Source organism: Dryobates pubescens, chromosome 25 (genome assembly GCF_014839835.1).
Source record: "Dryobates pubescens isolate bDryPub1 chromosome 25, bDryPub1.pri, whole genome shotgun sequence".
NCBI classification, from domain to species: domain Eukaryota; kingdom Metazoa; phylum Chordata; class Aves; order Piciformes; family Picidae; genus Dryobates; species Dryobates pubescens.
This window is the reverse complement of record NC_071636.1, coordinates 7,424,816-7,440,568: the sequence shown is the minus strand read 5'-3', so window position 1 is coordinate 7,440,568 and position 15,753 is coordinate 7,424,816. Positions and strand designations below refer to the sequence as shown.

Below are 15,753 nucleotides of genomic sequence, written 5' to 3'. Positions count from 1 at the left end.
GCCTCCTCTCACTCTTAAGGCTGGAGGTGGTTCTTCGCTGAGGCTCCCTATGCACCACCTCACGCCCTACAAAGATTGCCCTGTGCGGGTGGAAGCAACATGCTCGATCCTTTAAGCCACATGGGGAGGAGGGGGCACAGGACACCAGGACTGTGCAGCTGGTGCTTTGCACCAGCCGGCTAGGGGTGGGCAGCCGCGCTCGCTCCCGAGGAAGGAGGCGGGAGCGCCAAGCGCGCAGGCCGCAGGGGAGGGGCGGCAAGAGCGCTCCGGCGCCTTTAAGTGGGGCGGTGCGGTGCGGCAGGGGCTGGCCCGGGGCGGAGCGGGGCGGTGGCGGCGCAGAGCGGGCGGCGGGCTCGGCCGGCTGCTGGCGGCAGCGGGGCCATGGCCGCCGACGTGTTCATGCGGCCGGCGCGGCTCCTCGGAGCGGCGGGGCCGCTGTCCCCCCGCACGGAGCCTGATGAAGACTCGTCGGATACGGACGAAGGCGGCACCTCGCCTGGCGGAGGGCGGCGGTGCGGGCCGCGGCGGGGGCAGCCCCCGGGCCCCCAGATAATCCACTCGGGCCACTTCATGGTCTCGTCGCCGCACAGCGAGCACCCACCCAAGAAGGGCTACGACTTCGACACGGTTAATGAGCAGACCTGCCAGACCTACCAGTTCGGGGCGGCTCGGGGCGGTGGCGGCGCCGGGGGCCGCCTCAGCATCGACGCCTCTCTCACGAAGCTCTTCGAGTGCATGTCCCTGGCCTACAGGTACGGGTCACTGCCCCTGGGGGTGGTCCAGAGGGGCCAAGCTGCTCCCGGCTTGAGTCACGGCCATGGGGAAAGCCCCTTCTGGGCGTCGGCTGGGGGAAACCGGAGACCCGAGGGCGCGGTGAGGGGCGGGGTGGGGGAAGCGAGGCCTGAGGCGATCGGCCGGGTCACCCCCGGGGTGTGAGGGCAGCCGAGCGTCGCCTTTGGGCAGTGATACACACATCCTCCTTTTCCCTCTCTACGCGTGGGTGTTCGTGTCGCTTTTGTGTTGAGTGAACTTTGGGATCCTTGCGGGCACTCTCCTTAGGCCCGAGACCACGGCGTCAAAGCGTTGCCCCTGCCCTCGCCGCGAATGGTTCTGGGTGTGCAGAGAGATTGTCAATGCGTCTCCTTCAGCCCGGCTGGGAGGGGAGGACAGGAGGCTGGGTTGAGTGTGCGAGGCCAAGTGGGAGCTCATCCCCCGCGTGGGAGGGCAGCCGCCTCTGCAGACTCTTCGTGGCACTGGAAAATGCTCAGCATCCCCCGGGTAGGCTTGGAGTTGGTGGAAACATCTAGTGCTGAAGAGTCCCTGGAGAAATCCTTAAAGGGCAAAGCAAATCCTTGTGCCCCAGCCTGTGTGAAAACCGTCCGACTCTTCTATTTTTGTTTTCTACATTTTATTTTTGTACCCAGTTCACGAAAGTGGGATCTGTCATTGTTTCCTTTGTTCCTCTGGTTGCAGCTGGTGGTAGCACTTCCTGGGTTTAGCTGCACCTTTTGCTCAGACTTCAGTTTTGCTTTTCATCTGTTCTATAAGGCGTTATACTCAGACTTACCCCCTTTGTCTGCCATCCAAAATGGAGGCAGAGCTATGGAATAGAAGTGTTCTGAAAAGATGTATGCCTGCTCGAGTCTTTTGTTCCATGAGATACAGCAGAAATTGGATCCAGTCCGATGTTCTCTGCTGAGCATGTTTTGGAAGTTGATTAAAAGGGATGGTGGAAAACACTTCTGAGCGTATCAACAGAAATACTTATTGTCATATATAGGAACCATGTTAGTTTGCTAAAAGAAAATGAACTTTGGCCACCCCAAATTCCTCTATTTAGGTATTGCTCAATGAAGAGGAAACAATAGAACTATCTGTTTTGTACAGTTAGCAAGAAAGTGTAATGTAAACAATCTCATTTTGATAATTCTTACCAAGCAAGTTATTAGTTACTGGCAAGAGTTATTTTATGTTGTGCTTTCACTAGTGCACCCTTGGGGTTTTGAAACAGGATCACATCTAGTGCAAAGGAAATAATGTTACCCTACTTGCCGTGGTAGCATGAGGCAAGGTGCAGAAAATACCTTCTTAGAGACCACCAAAGTGTGATATTAATACTTTTCTACGTGAATAGCTTAAGTTTTGCTCAATTGCAGCCACGAAACATCCTGCCCAGATTCAGCCTCCTTACTTGATGGCTTTGTGCTAAGTTTTTGAAATCTGCCAGTTGTAAACTTGGGTCTAAAAAGGATTAAAATAATTTTGAAAACTCTGATTCAGGGTGATGAATGGGGGTGAGAAACGAGGAGTCCTTGTTGCTTAACAAATGATTGATCAAGCATGTAGGCTGAACCTCTGGAAGTAGCTGCTATCCATATCCAGTTCAGGGAACAGACTACACCGGTGAACAGCAGCTCAGCTGCCTTTTGTTCTGTGCTTCAAGTTTGATTTGAACTTGGTTGGCTCACAGGGATGTTTCCATTGCTGTTGCCTGAGCTGTATCTTTCCCATCATTGTCCCTCTGATCTAGCACTGGCAAAACATGCAGATTCTGTGTTTATATTTTTCGTGCTGCCTTTGCTGGGTAAAAATTTGCTGTAGAAAATAACTAGGGTTAAGGGGAAGAAGTGTGGGTTTTGCCATACCAGGGGAAGCAGCAATGAGAGGGCTGAGCTAACTCCTCGTGTTTCTAGAACTGGGGTAATGCAGCTATGTTAAATACAAAAGCAAGGAAGTCGCTGTAACAGAGCTCTGTGTAATATTTATTTACACTTGACACCTATTGCTAGTATTTCAGTCTTTAAACTTTTAAAAGCAGCCCAAAGCTGTGTGGGATCTGTTAGCTTTACCACTGAGCTAGAAAGCAGAGTTTTTCTAGATTACCTAGGTTATTACCTGGGCAGCTGTGTGTTTGAAAGTGGCCCAGTTTATGCTGAATCACGTTCATGCTGGGATGCACAGTGCAGCCTGGGCTCATTTAACTGTAAATTTATTTTTTTCTAATATGGCTTTGTGCTCTTAACTGTCAGACTTTTTATGCTAAAAAGGCTATTTCTGAGTGAGAGGGCAGCCATTCCCTCATGCCTTTGAGCAGTACAAGCTAACCTGATTTTAATTTTCGCCGTAGCTGTCCCAGTCCTCTATCCAATTGTGCGGGATGAAAATCCTCATTTTCACGTGAGCCATTTTGCAGGGGGAAATAAGGCCATAGCATACTCCCTTCTACAGTTAGGAGTCTAAAGCAATCTTCTAAATCAATAAATTACTTATAAACATGAAGGTTTACAACAGGTGTCACGTGGACTGGACTTTATCTAAATGTCACCCATTTATCATGTGAGATTGATGGTGGGAACTACAGCACACTGGTGAAGGTAGAAGAACCCTGTGTTCCTCTTTTAGCCCCTTCATCTCAGCCCTTTAAAACAGTGTGATCTTGCAAATCTTGATGTGTGTGTGGCTGTAATGGACCTGTAGCTGGCAGGACACTCTAAAGGCAAAAAGATGTAAAAAATGTGCACTCTGAAGGGAAAATGCTCTTTGACACTCTTCATTTTAATGAGAAACTGTGCCAATGGTTATATGGCCTGCAATGGTTGTTAGGCAGAATTAAGTCAAATAGTACACCATCTTGATATTTAATTTAGTAAAACTCCCTTAATAACGTTGCAATTATCCAAATAATTGCATTACCCAAAAGTAACTTCGCCAAACTCAACTGCAGTCTGAAGTGTTTTGGCCACAGCATGTCATGAAGTCTTTTTCTTGAGACAGGTAAAGATTAGTGTTTTGAATTTGGAAAGCTCTTGTCTGCAGTGGAATAACAATGATCAGCTCCTTGTAGAATGCAGGCTGAAGACTTAAGTGGAGTGAAAATCATGCTTTATCAAAGAGCACTGTAAACCATTTATTGCTCTAACAGCCTGGAATATGGAGATGTTAGAATTCCCTGTGGAAAATGATGTATAGTTTGTTTAAGGTCCAGAACATAAAATATGCACTTGGAAAGGAAGATCTGTATATTATGAACTCTGTTTGTGGATTTCAGAACGATATGTGGTAGAAATCGGTGGCATTGTGCAAGTTCATCTCTGGAGTTTTGATGCTGAGGTAGCAGAGAGGTAAATCATAGAGGAATGACAAATGTCATTGTTGCAGAGTGGAAAAATACAGTCCATTACTCCTGGCATAAGTAGATCCAAGTAGATTCTTGTAGTGATTTTCTCTAGGTGTAAAATGGTTAAGTGACAGTGCAGACTTCAGTTAGTGCTCATTAAATGTGGCTTATCCAGGCTCTGTGAAGAAGGTGCTGGGACCATGTTAGTTACAAATTTTCTTTCTGAAGGTTCACTTCTCTGCAGTGTAGAGTCTGCAAGTCAGTTGTGTGGTCATCTAAGTCATGTAAACAAAGCACAAGCTTTATTTTAGGAATTTTTAAAGCTTCTGCTCGCACTCAGTGTGGGTGGTGTTCTTTTGAAACTTCTGTATTTCTGACATTTTTATGTCAGTTGATGTCCATCTGGCTTAGCAGTAGGGCATGATAGCATAGATGCAGATGACTTTGTGGGCTCACTTATTAGTAAGTAGCCTCAGAGGTCTCTCACCTTCTAATAAGAGATTAAGAAACATGCCAGGTGTTGTACTTAAGATCTTAAGAGTGTTAACACTGGCATCAGATACTTGTCTAAACCCTTCTGGAGCCTGCTTGTTAAAGTTGGACAGAACAGGAGAGTGGGGTCTGTGAACTGTGAGGAAGACTGCCTTTTGAAAAGCTTGCCAGGTCATTTCTAGATCTTCTTTCTCCCCTTTAGCAATATGAACCCTTTACGTCATGCAGATGCAAGCCAAAAATATTCCCTTCATCAGTGGACTGACATGAGGGATCGGCTTGTTTCCAAAGCACCTTTGACACCTATTCTTGGTTAATGCAGCACGTGTTTTTGAGAAGTTCTTAGCAATGGTGATGGCAGGATTGAGATGAAAAACTTCCAAAATTTAGTTAGGTATTCTGCATGCTGCTTGTAGAAATGACTCTGATAAAAACACCAAAGTTCACCCTGTGAATTGAACCAAACTTGAGCAGAGTTAGTGTCAAGTGCTCATGTTTAGGGGTCGCTTCAAAGCAAGGATGCTACATTCAGTGCAGTATGAATCAGGCCATAGTTACTGAGCCTCTTACCTTGCTTAAGTCAAATGCTTGATATAGTCACAAGCTTTTAAGCTCTGTGTAAGACGCACTTCTAAATTCCACCTTGACAACCTTGAACTTCAGAAAGGTTTGTGGAAAGATTACCTCATTTCAAAGGTGCATTTCTTTTGCCAAAGTAAACGGTAGTAGCAGTGTGAAAAGGCCTTGGTTGAAATTAAGGTATCTTCAAGGCTACATGTGACTTAAAGGAAGAAAAGACAAATTCTCTAGTCCGAGCTTTAGACAGGGACAAAATTCTTGTTGTGCTCATGGCTATTTTGGTGGCTCTGCAGGTCACAAGCTGTTAATGGCTTCTGTGGACCTGACTGTGCAGGTGTTACTACAGAGGTGTGGTGCACAGTAATCACGTCTTTAATTTAAAAAAACCCCATGTTGTTATGGTCTTTTGATTTGCTATTTAATCTACATGTTTTGTGGTAGCTGTCTTGTGTTTTCACACACCAAACAGATGTTGTTTTCTGTCTTAAATGTAACACAGATTTCATAATCCTAATTTTGATGGGTTGCTGAAATAGGGAAGAGGGAGGTGGTTTGTCCTCAGAGTGCCAGTTCTCAACTTTTGTGTAATCTGAAAAAGCCTTGGCTGAACTGTGAGATTTGGAATCGGTGAAGATTTATGTTGCATGTTATCCTTTGAATGAAGCTGAGGTTGATGGCAGCAGAAATTAACACATTGATTTCCAGTTCTCCTCTCCTTACCAGTTTTAATTTCTTTCTGCTGAGTGGCAAGAGGAATCAAAGCCAAGAAACTTGAAATTCAGGTCTTAGCTTTACTCATGTTTTTCCACTTGCTCCTTTAGTAGGTCACTGAATCATTCTTGTTCGTTACTCTCCTGTTCAGGGGGGAAAAAAAAATGCCATTCTTTTGGAAGGCAGAGTTGATATACAGTCACTTGAGCAGCTGCTTATCTGTGTGTCCTTAAGCTATGATTAGCCTTAATCAAACAATGGGGTATCTAGTGATGCAGCAAGCTGGAAAGTGGTGGGGAGGAATAAAGGGAGCTTTGTAGCCATGTTGAACTGATGGGTGGGCGTTCCTGAGATGTCAGAGAGGCATTTTAAATAACTTTGACAGGCTTGAACTAGAGAGTGAGCTCTAAGTTGTTTCTGTGAGAGTGGAATTTTCCCCCTCATGACAGTACTTGGAGATCTGTTGCAGAGAAGGAAGACTTGAGTGGGCAAGGAGTGAAGTGAGAAGCTCACTGCGATTTGGAATAAAATTAAGAGGATCTTTAAGGAATGCATTGAATGGATTAGAAGGGTTGAGATAAAGCCACATGGTGGGGTGGATGGGGTTAATCGAGGAGGTCACAGGGATGGAAGCAGGAAGCCAGGCAGGCAAAAGATACTGTGAAGTTCAAGTCCAACAAATGACTTTTCAGGTGATTGGGTTTGAGCCTGAGCATTAAACTCACTGAACTTACGTGAGGATATGATCATCAGGATTGGGTGGGAAGGCAGCAAGGAAAAGGGAGTCTCTGAGGGTGACAGGGACATTGTGAAGAACAAAAGAGACTGGAGTTGTACTTGGAGGAGATATGATAAAAATGACAAAGGTGAATGGATAATGATGAGTTGGGGAGAAAAGAGGATGCAGATATAGTGCTGTTCAGGGCAGGAGAAAGAGATAGGAAAGGGAAGATGAACCTGAAAGTGAGGGCAGATGGTTGAAGGTGTGGCTGGAGTCACAGAAGTCCATCATTTCTTTCCCATGCTTTGATCTGTGGTAGGAGAGTTAGATAGGAAGCGTTTCCTGAGGGCATTCCTGATAAAGGGAGAGAGTGAGCTAGATAGACCCAGATATGGACATTGTGGATGATTGTGTAGTAATATGGGGGCAGGAGATCCAGGGTTCCTGGTTTCACTCTTCTAATGCTGCCTTGTGTCCTTTTGCTGTTAGAGAAATTTATCTTTTTAAGCAAAATAACAACAAACATAATCAGTTCAGAAACTTGCACCAGGTTGGGTTTAATCTGCTAGTTTAATTTTTAATTAACAGACTTTAAGGCTATATGCTTGCTACTTCCTTTCCTTTGTATGCAGAAATTAATTGCATTTACAGCTTTCCTTGTCTGTCCTTTGATATTTTCACATCACTGGCACAAGGAGTCTCTTTAAAGACAAAACTTCTAAGGAAAAAGACAAGCTTTCTGAACTCTTTGATGGCTGTAGAAATATTTTACAGCTTTCATACAATTTTCCTTTCACTCTGGGAAGGAAACCTTTAACATGTCTATAAAGCAGTTCTGAAGATGATTAGAAAAGTACTTGTTTCAGTTGCCTCCAAAGAAAATAGAGTTGGTTCTTTGTGTTTCAGACAGTGATGGAAAAACTTGAATCTGATTGTTTTTAGTGCAAGCTTGAGTTACACCATTGTCACAGTTTCTGAAGCAGGAAGGCTTGAAAAATGGGGTTAGGAAAAGCCAGGTTTTCCAGAAGTTACTTCTAATAGTTTTACTACTAGAATAGAAATTCTAAACGTGGTCTTTTCAAAACAATTTTTTGTTTGTTTACTTACACAGGAGCTGGAAGGTCATTTTTGATTGTTTGTTTTGAACATAAATCGTGCTGCCTTGGTGCCATTCACAATGTAATTAACGTGGACACCCCTTTGTAAAGTGAAGCAGAACACGCCATCGGAAACGTTCTCGTGTGGGTTTGCCACAGCTTGTTTACTTTGTGACACAAGCACAAAGCTTTTTGCTAGCCCTTAGTTTCTTGGCTTGTTGATTTTAGATAAACCAGTTAACTGCTTTTTCCTCCCTTTCTCCCTTCTAAAAATGAGCAAAACCGTTTCAGCGCTTCAGAGACCCAGATGTGTGTGCCAGTCTTTTTTTAAGGTGCAAAATAAAGCATGAGGTTTAAAAGGGAGCTAACCTAGGAATCTAAAAGGAAGCTGTATCAAAGATGACACTTCAGCTACAAACTGAAATAGTAAAGGAAAGGAGATAAACAGTGGAAAGGTTTGGGAGAAGATCAGGAAGGTGTGCAGCTTACTGACACCACTGTTAGAAAAGCTCCTAGTGGTTGTAACTGATGAGGAAGCCTGCAGATGCAAATTACAAGGCAATAAAACCAGGCTGGTAATTTAGTGGTAATCATAATGCTTCTGGAAGGCAGTGTTCTGCTGACTGCCTTTGGCAGTCACAGAGCTGCTGGTGAAGAGCACCTGCTCCCTGCAGTGGCTGGTAGCTGTGGTTCTGAGAGGCACCGTTCTTCTGATGCAGTTGCTGAGGAAGCTTGAGTATATCTGGAGCATCAGCTCTGGATTCTCAAGTGAGTTGTGGTCTTTTGGACAACTCAGAAACCCCTCCTGCCTTTAGAACAACAGGAGATGTTTTAGTCATAGAGGAATTTGGAGTTCACACCTGTGGAGAGTTGTTTTTGTTGGGCTTGGATGTCTGAATGATGACAGGTTCCCTGAGCTGTCAAGCACTTAATTGCCACGTGGGACATGACTCCTGCAAGAGAGATTCATTTGAAGGTGAACATGCTGTTCCTTTTGGGAAACTGGTCTTACTCTGGAAGCACAACTGACAAGGGCTCCGTATCTGCTGTCCTGCCTTGGCTTGGTGTGCTGCAGTGGCTGGACTCTCCCTCCCTTGCTCGGTAAAATTGGCATTGATCTGAGCAGATTTTTGTCTACTGGAACTCCTTGTGGGGATGGTGTTTATCTTGCTGTCATTTTCATACATGTGATGATCTCTTGCAGGTCTTCTGCAGGCTTAGTGCCTCTGAGGAAGGAGTGTTGAAGGAGAGCCTGACCAACTCCTTGGCCATTCTGTTCTGTTGTGAATGGTTTGCTGCAGGGCAGTTGCTATTGTCTCTCTGTTAAATAGGTTTCAATTTGTGCTTTAAGATGTTTAAACCCAGGGTGATACTTAAGGGCAAGGTCAGCAACTATTTTTGAAACATTAGTATTTTTAAAGTTGAACTGTCCAGCTCTGTGGTCAGATGGGTAATAAGAAATGGGGTTGGAGAAGACTGTAGGAAGCCATCTAGGCCCATGGCCTTGGTCAGTTATGGAGACTATGGCTGCCTGGAAGGTGTATCAGAGATACAAAGCCCAAGGTGTTAGGAGTGGTTCTCAGATCTGCTTTGTCGTCTTTGAGACTATAAAACAGAATGTGACAGGCCAGATGGGAAGGGCCTGCAGGCCACTCCTTGGATTACCATATAGTAGGGTATTAGTGAAACAATCTGATTCTCTTCAATTAGTGATACCTAAGTATGTTTTTGCCAGACGACTGCTGACCTACAGATAACCCTTTTGACATGATACACTTGGTGACCTACTCTGCAGCTGGGAAAAGGGCTCAGTTATTCAAGTAGCTGAGCAGGCTGCTTAATGAATTGAGCACTTTTTCTGAAAAGTACAGAAAGATTTTAATGACTTATTAAATTTTAATGACTTGTTAGCTTTTTAATCCTTGGTGTTGTGTTCCCAGCACAACGTTCTCTACAATATTAATGCACAGTTAGAGACTTTCTCATCTCTCCACTTCTTGTTTATGTGATGGTGTAGGGCAGGGGAGCAGTGCCTTTAGTGCCTTTTCTTACTTGATTTTTATTTTAATTTGGGAATGTGTTGCCACATACAGAGAGAAATACTTGGTGTTGTTTTATAATAGAGAGGTGTCTTTATTGCTCATTTATACCAGCCCTGAGCAAGCAGGGGATGTCTTTATGGGTAGATTACATACAGTGTTGCTTTTGCTTCTCTTCAATTGCAGATTAACAATAGTTTTCTCAGTGATTTGGGAAACCAAGGACAGAATTTAGCAGGGACAGTTCAGAGCAGAAATAGAAGAGCTGAGGCTGCTTTCAGCTGAAGGAGCAAAGCAAGAAAGCTCATGAGATCTACCCCCTTTAAGTTGTCCTTAGACAGCTACAGGGATCTGATGCCTGCTACAGCTTTGATCTGCATGAGCATGAAAAGGCTTCTTCCATCTCAGCAGAGAGATGAAAGGGTAGTCTTGTCTTTGCTGGTGTTAGATGGGATTTACTTGTACTAGGGATGTCTTGTGACTATGAATCAGAATTGAAGAGTTGAGCCTTAAAGGTTATTGAGGGGGTAAGGAGAAAATACAGGTAGCTTTGCTCTTGTGTAATAGGTTTGCCTTTCTTGCAATTGCTGGTTTGGAAGTGAGACAGCAGAAGCATGTTTTATACTTGGGTCTTGTAAACCTGGGGGGATGATGGCAGCTTGCAAGTCTGCCCTGATCTGAACCCTCTGTGTGGGATATGGGTGGGTCCTCTGCCTTCCCTTCTTTGCTGTACACACTCTGGTGGTCTTCTGAAAGAGTCCTGCTTAAGTGGATAGCTTCAGAGGTAACTGTGAATGCCAGAGCCTCACTACCACTGGAATAGCTGGGGCTGTGTCCTGGGACTGTGTCCTGACAGGCTCTGAGCACAGGATGCACAGAACTGTTCTGTCCTGAAGTTTGTGTTGCGTCTTGTACTGCTGCTTAGAGCAGATCCTCAGAAGCATACATAAACAGGATGGGGCCTTCTTGACAATCCTTCCAACAGTGAAGCCTGTCAGTCCTCATGTATCAGCAGGGTTGTTTTTAAGTGATATGTCTGCATAACAAGATCCAAGCAAACACTGCAGAGGCATGAAGGACGCCTTTGCTGCTGGAATCTATCAAGTTCATTGTTTTCAGAACTCTCTAGCATGAGATGTTTACTCAAAATCCTGGTATCCCTTTCCCTCTGCCACTTAACTTACACTCCCTTCCCTCAAGGTCCCATGGTAACTCGTGCTGTGCCTGCAGCAGTTCAAGGACACCTAAACTGAAGTGACCTCGGCTGGAAAGGCAGAAACCTCTATCAAGGCAGCAGGGAATGCAAGGACATCTCTGTCTAACAGCCAGACCACTTCCACAGCCCAGATGACCTCCTTGTCTGAAACACTCTTTTCATCATCCCGTCTGTGCCAGGGGCTTCGTCACTTTGGTAGTGAAGTTCTAGTGTAGGGCAAAGGCTAGGCTCAAACCATCAAACCAGGAGTGAGGATATGGAGTCCAGGCCTGTGTTGTGGTGCTGTGTCTTTGGAGCTGTTGGAATGAAGTGACGTTGGGATTTCACAACAGATCTAAAAATAACTTCAGCTCACTGCATTTAGCTGCTATCTAGCAACTGTGCATTGGTCTGAACGTGTGTGTGAGCCATCACAGCCTGTTCTGCTAAATTCTTCTTGCTGCATTTTGCATCCAGATGGTAGGCTACTGTTAAAGCTATTCAGTGTCTTCTCTATTGATGCCATTCCCAAAGGGACAGGGACCAAGTGGAGCATGAATTGTGGAAGAGCTTCGCCATTCTTTGTGGTTCTTCTTTCAAGTCCATGGCTGCTCTTCATTTTCCTCTTCTGCAGACTTTTGCTTTTGGTGCTGTGGTATGACACTTGATGATACCTCTGCTAGCTATTGAAAACTTACTTTGTAGAGAGTCACAGGCAGAAGTGATCAGCAAGATAAAAAAAAAAGAGGCATTCATGAAAAAAAACCCCAAACACGCCACCAGCACCAACCCCCACCGAAAACCAACACAAAAGTTCAAAAGGAAATAACTGGGCTGAGGGCCTGGCAGCTGTTAGAGAAGTGCCGGATGGGAAGAGGCCAGTGGAGGATCTTGTTGCATTCCTGATCTGTGAATCAATGGATATGGATATTATCTGCTGCCACATCTCCCAAAGCAAAGAAAGATCTAATTTATTATTTTTCTAGGATGGTTGGTCTCTGCTCCTTCTGATGAATTTCTGAATGTCTCTATCAAAGCTGTAGCCCTGTAAGCTTATCCAGGGCAAGTTAACTTCAGCTAATAATATTCACAGTGGCAACTGCCTGCATCAGAACTTTTGGTACTTAAGTGAGAGGCAGCACAATGAGGTCCTGGTTCTGCTAAGCTGCATTGTGGATTCAGGAACAGGCTCTGAAATTTGCTTATCTGTCAGCAGCACATAAAGGTCTGGATGTGACATGTCATGTTTCTCATGTTAGCTCATTCTGCACAGCGTCCAAAGAAGGTATCAACGTTGTCCTGTTTATATTCAAACTCCTGTGTATTAGTATCTGCCCAGATAGCTCAGCTTAGGCTGGCTTTCTGTTTGCTTGTTAAACATCTGTCCCTGACAGGATAGGGGTTGAGGGAACTTCAGTAGAAAATGTCTCTGGCGTGCCAGATACGGGAAAGCAGGAAGCAGTGAAAGGGGATGATCCACCTGCTTTTGCTCTCTATAACACAGCTTTTGAGAAAGAAAACTGAGGGGAGAGTTTGTAATGGGGGGAAAGCTAATGACCTGAGAGCACACAAAAATGCCTTTTCTGGGTTTGAGGATATGGAACTTGGAGAAAAAAAACACCTAAGTCAAAGGGTGTGGATATGGTTGTGAAATGCTTAGATCTGCTTCAGAGACAGAGAAGTTGTTTGCATGTTGTTGGCTTATTTCAAATGAACCTAGAACTGGTATGGGAGAAATTACTTGATTAAAGATACAAATATCCTCAAGAAAGGAACTGCACTTATTTCAGGTAATTAGCAACCATGTTTGACACATAAAACCTGTTGAAAATAGCAGAGATTGTGAAACAGTCGAGAGCCTGGAACAACCCATCCGAAAGTTTGACATCTGAGTTGCTGCAGTAGCCACCACAGGGGCTGTTCTCTAATAAAAATGTCATTATCCCTTGCTTTTCAAGACACCTGCCAAATCTGTACAGATATTCAACTTTCTCAGATACTGGGATGGGTGGGAAAAGTGTCTGTAAACACAGCAAAAGCAGAAACAATGTAGTTTTCCCAATGCAGTTGTGGGGAGTAAGTTATTATAATAGTTAATACTTTTCTTTACAGTTGAGAGGAGCTGACTGGGGACTGGGGTGACTGTTACGCAAACATACTCATCCTGTTCTCACCCTTTCAACTTCTGGAGACAGTACTGGGAAAGCTGGACCTTTGGCTCACCCTGTATGCTTGTTCCTACAGCTCTTACTAAAGCAGGTGAAGTCTGGTGTCAGGTGCTAGTGTGAGCTAGACAGTGGTTTAGTACCAGCTGTGGAAAAAAATGCTAGGCAGCACTTGGACTGTTTGCTAACCATTTTTCTTCTAAAGAAGAGATATGTCTTTAGCCTTATAAAAATAACCACTTTGGAGTGCTCTGATTTTTATAGCTTTTGCCTGGTACAGAAATATGTTTTATTCAGGACAGCACAGGATAGTGTATGTCAGATACATTTGGTCTCTGGAAGCTGCAGATAAGCTCAGTTTGAGTAGCTGCCTGGCAGCTTTCAGTGCTGCCTTCCCTAGCTGGCTGCCTGAAGGTACTGGATATTCTTCTGGATTGTGAAAGCAGAGAGCCAATATGTTTGTGACTTCAATGACTCTTTGATCTGAGTCATTCCTACTATGACAGAGGGGTTATCTGTAATCAAACTGTATGGGAGCAAGAGGCATTCCTATGTTCTGGTCTGTCTGTTGCTGCGTGAAAACCCTTCAGAGGAACGATTAGATTAGATTTTGCTCATTTATTTTATCAAATGAGGAAATGTCATTGAAGAGCATAGCTTAACTTAAGAGACTGTCAGTAGATGCACAGAAATCTGCAATAAAAGCCAATTAATTCTGTTTCTAATAAAGTTTTGGTCTACGAAGGCTGTTGTTTAGGAGCCCAGCATGGATCCCATCTGTTTTCAGTATCCAGTCATACAAGTTGAACGCTTAGATCTCCAGTAAAAATCTTAGCAGAGCTTAAGGAGCCTAGAATTTTTATTAGCAGTTTTTATTAGCACATTAGTAGGCTTGGGGTCTGACCTCTGCATGTGGTAATTATAGGCTGCGTGGATCTACCAAGTGTTTTAAATGGGGGACGGATCCTAGGAAGTTTAAGGAGATTGCTTCTCTCTGTAGTGATAAATGTGTAAGAAATATTATTTACCTTTATTCTGAGCAATCTGGGGGGCTCTACAAAATGAAGGTCGAGGCTGGTTTATTGTGATTTTGGAATGTGGGAAAAAACATGGTTGAAAGGAGAGGGTCATTTAGTTATTTGGGTTTTGTTGTTATTGTTTTGTTTGTAGATAGATTCAGGAAGTGCTGATGTGGTCACATGTTTTGCTGGGGAGGTCACCACTTGCTTTGAGATGTAAACATCTCTCTCTGTTTCAAAATATGTTCTTGGTGAGTAGGGGAGTAAGTCAGGCCAGCTGTGTCTTGGATGAATGGTGTGAGATTTCTTAACTGTTTTGTTGGTGGCTGTTTGAGCGTGGTGGTTCCTATGAGCAAAGGAATGACTTCATAGAGTTATATTGCAGTAAAGCTGAGGTCTCTCTCTGGTACTCACTCCATATAGTGAGATTAAATATTGCTTTATGACATTAACTGCATTGAAGCATTTGTCAATTGCCTGCGCTGGGCATACCACCAGCATTATAAAGTAACAAACTATTCCTCACCATGATTGGAGCCACTTTTCATAAGGACAGGGCTGATCTTCTCTCTTTCTGTGTCTGGAATCGGGCATCTCCCTTGACCTGTCCGAGATGGGCAGCAAGAGCCATCTGGGGAAAGCTTGATGAGGCTTGTATGTTACAAGCATAAGCACGCTTCTCGCTGTGTCCCAGTTAATTAATGAGGGGTCACTTGCACAGCCTTGCCTGCAGTGCTATGGGCAAGTTTCCATAGCTCCTGTTTGAACTGGTGACCCAAAGGTGAAGGTCTCTTTTCCACTACTTGTTCTCTGGGTATTCAAACTTCCTAGCAGGCTGTGGTCTTTAACTGGTGAATCCCTGGAAGTTTCACTGCTGTGCTTTGAGATCTGGCAGCTCCTGTGGCAGCGGCAGGAGGAACTGCCCCTTCACAGGTCTAAGTGGTGTTCTCCTCTTGTTGAAGGGCTGGTTTAGGTGCAGGCATTGCCAAAGGATTTGTTTGTATGTAGATCCAACAAAGCTCTAAGCAGAGACTTTCCAGGTGAGGTGTGAATGGCCTTATAGAGGTGCTTTTAGTTTATTTTAAACTCCTTTTTTTTTTTCTTCTTCCCAGTCTGTTTTATATTAACTGTGGAAAGTTTTCTCCCTTCATTATCTAGTTTTGTTTCCTTCCATCAGATTTTTTTTGATTGTTCAGTAGCCTTAGTTAGTAACACAGGGATGCCTTTAGTCTGTTTCTGTCTTTTGTGTAGTTTCAGGTCCAGCTTTTATGTAAACTTTGAATAAACTGTATGTGCTGATGCAGTCCTGAGTCTTTAATAACTGCATTTGGTAATCAGTCTGGTGTTTTTCATGCTGCAGGGAGCTGCTTCCAGACAGCTAGTATGAAAGCTTTGTTTCAGGAGGGAGGAGCTGGGGGAGCCTCTTTTCTTTTTAAAACATTTAAGTTACTTTCAAAATAAGATCCTTGAAGTCCTGCAGTATATTTATAGGCTTGTAATGTTGTGCAGAGAACGTTAGACTATCCCCTGTGGCAGAAGTGTGGGTTTCGGGTTTCTCCGACCGCAGAGCATGGTAAACAGCTCTGGGTTCCTGTGGGTATGTGCTCTGCTCAGAGAT

The 15,753-nt window shown here is 44.3% G+C and overlaps 1 protein-coding gene across 1 annotated transcript in view; it reads left to right on the top strand.

The window, feature by feature from the left end:
- Positions 1 to 330: 330 nt before the first annotated feature.
- The window catches only part of MLXIP (MLX interacting protein), a 49,611-nt gene continuing 34,188 nt past the window's right edge, over positions 331 to 15,753 (top strand). Inside the window, exon 1 of the mRNA XM_054172828.1 lies at positions 331 to 752. Coding sequence (XP_054028803.1) covers positions 382 to 752 — 371 coding nt within the window. The 5' untranslated portion in view covers positions 331 to 381. The remainder of the gene's footprint in view (positions 753 to 15,753) is intronic.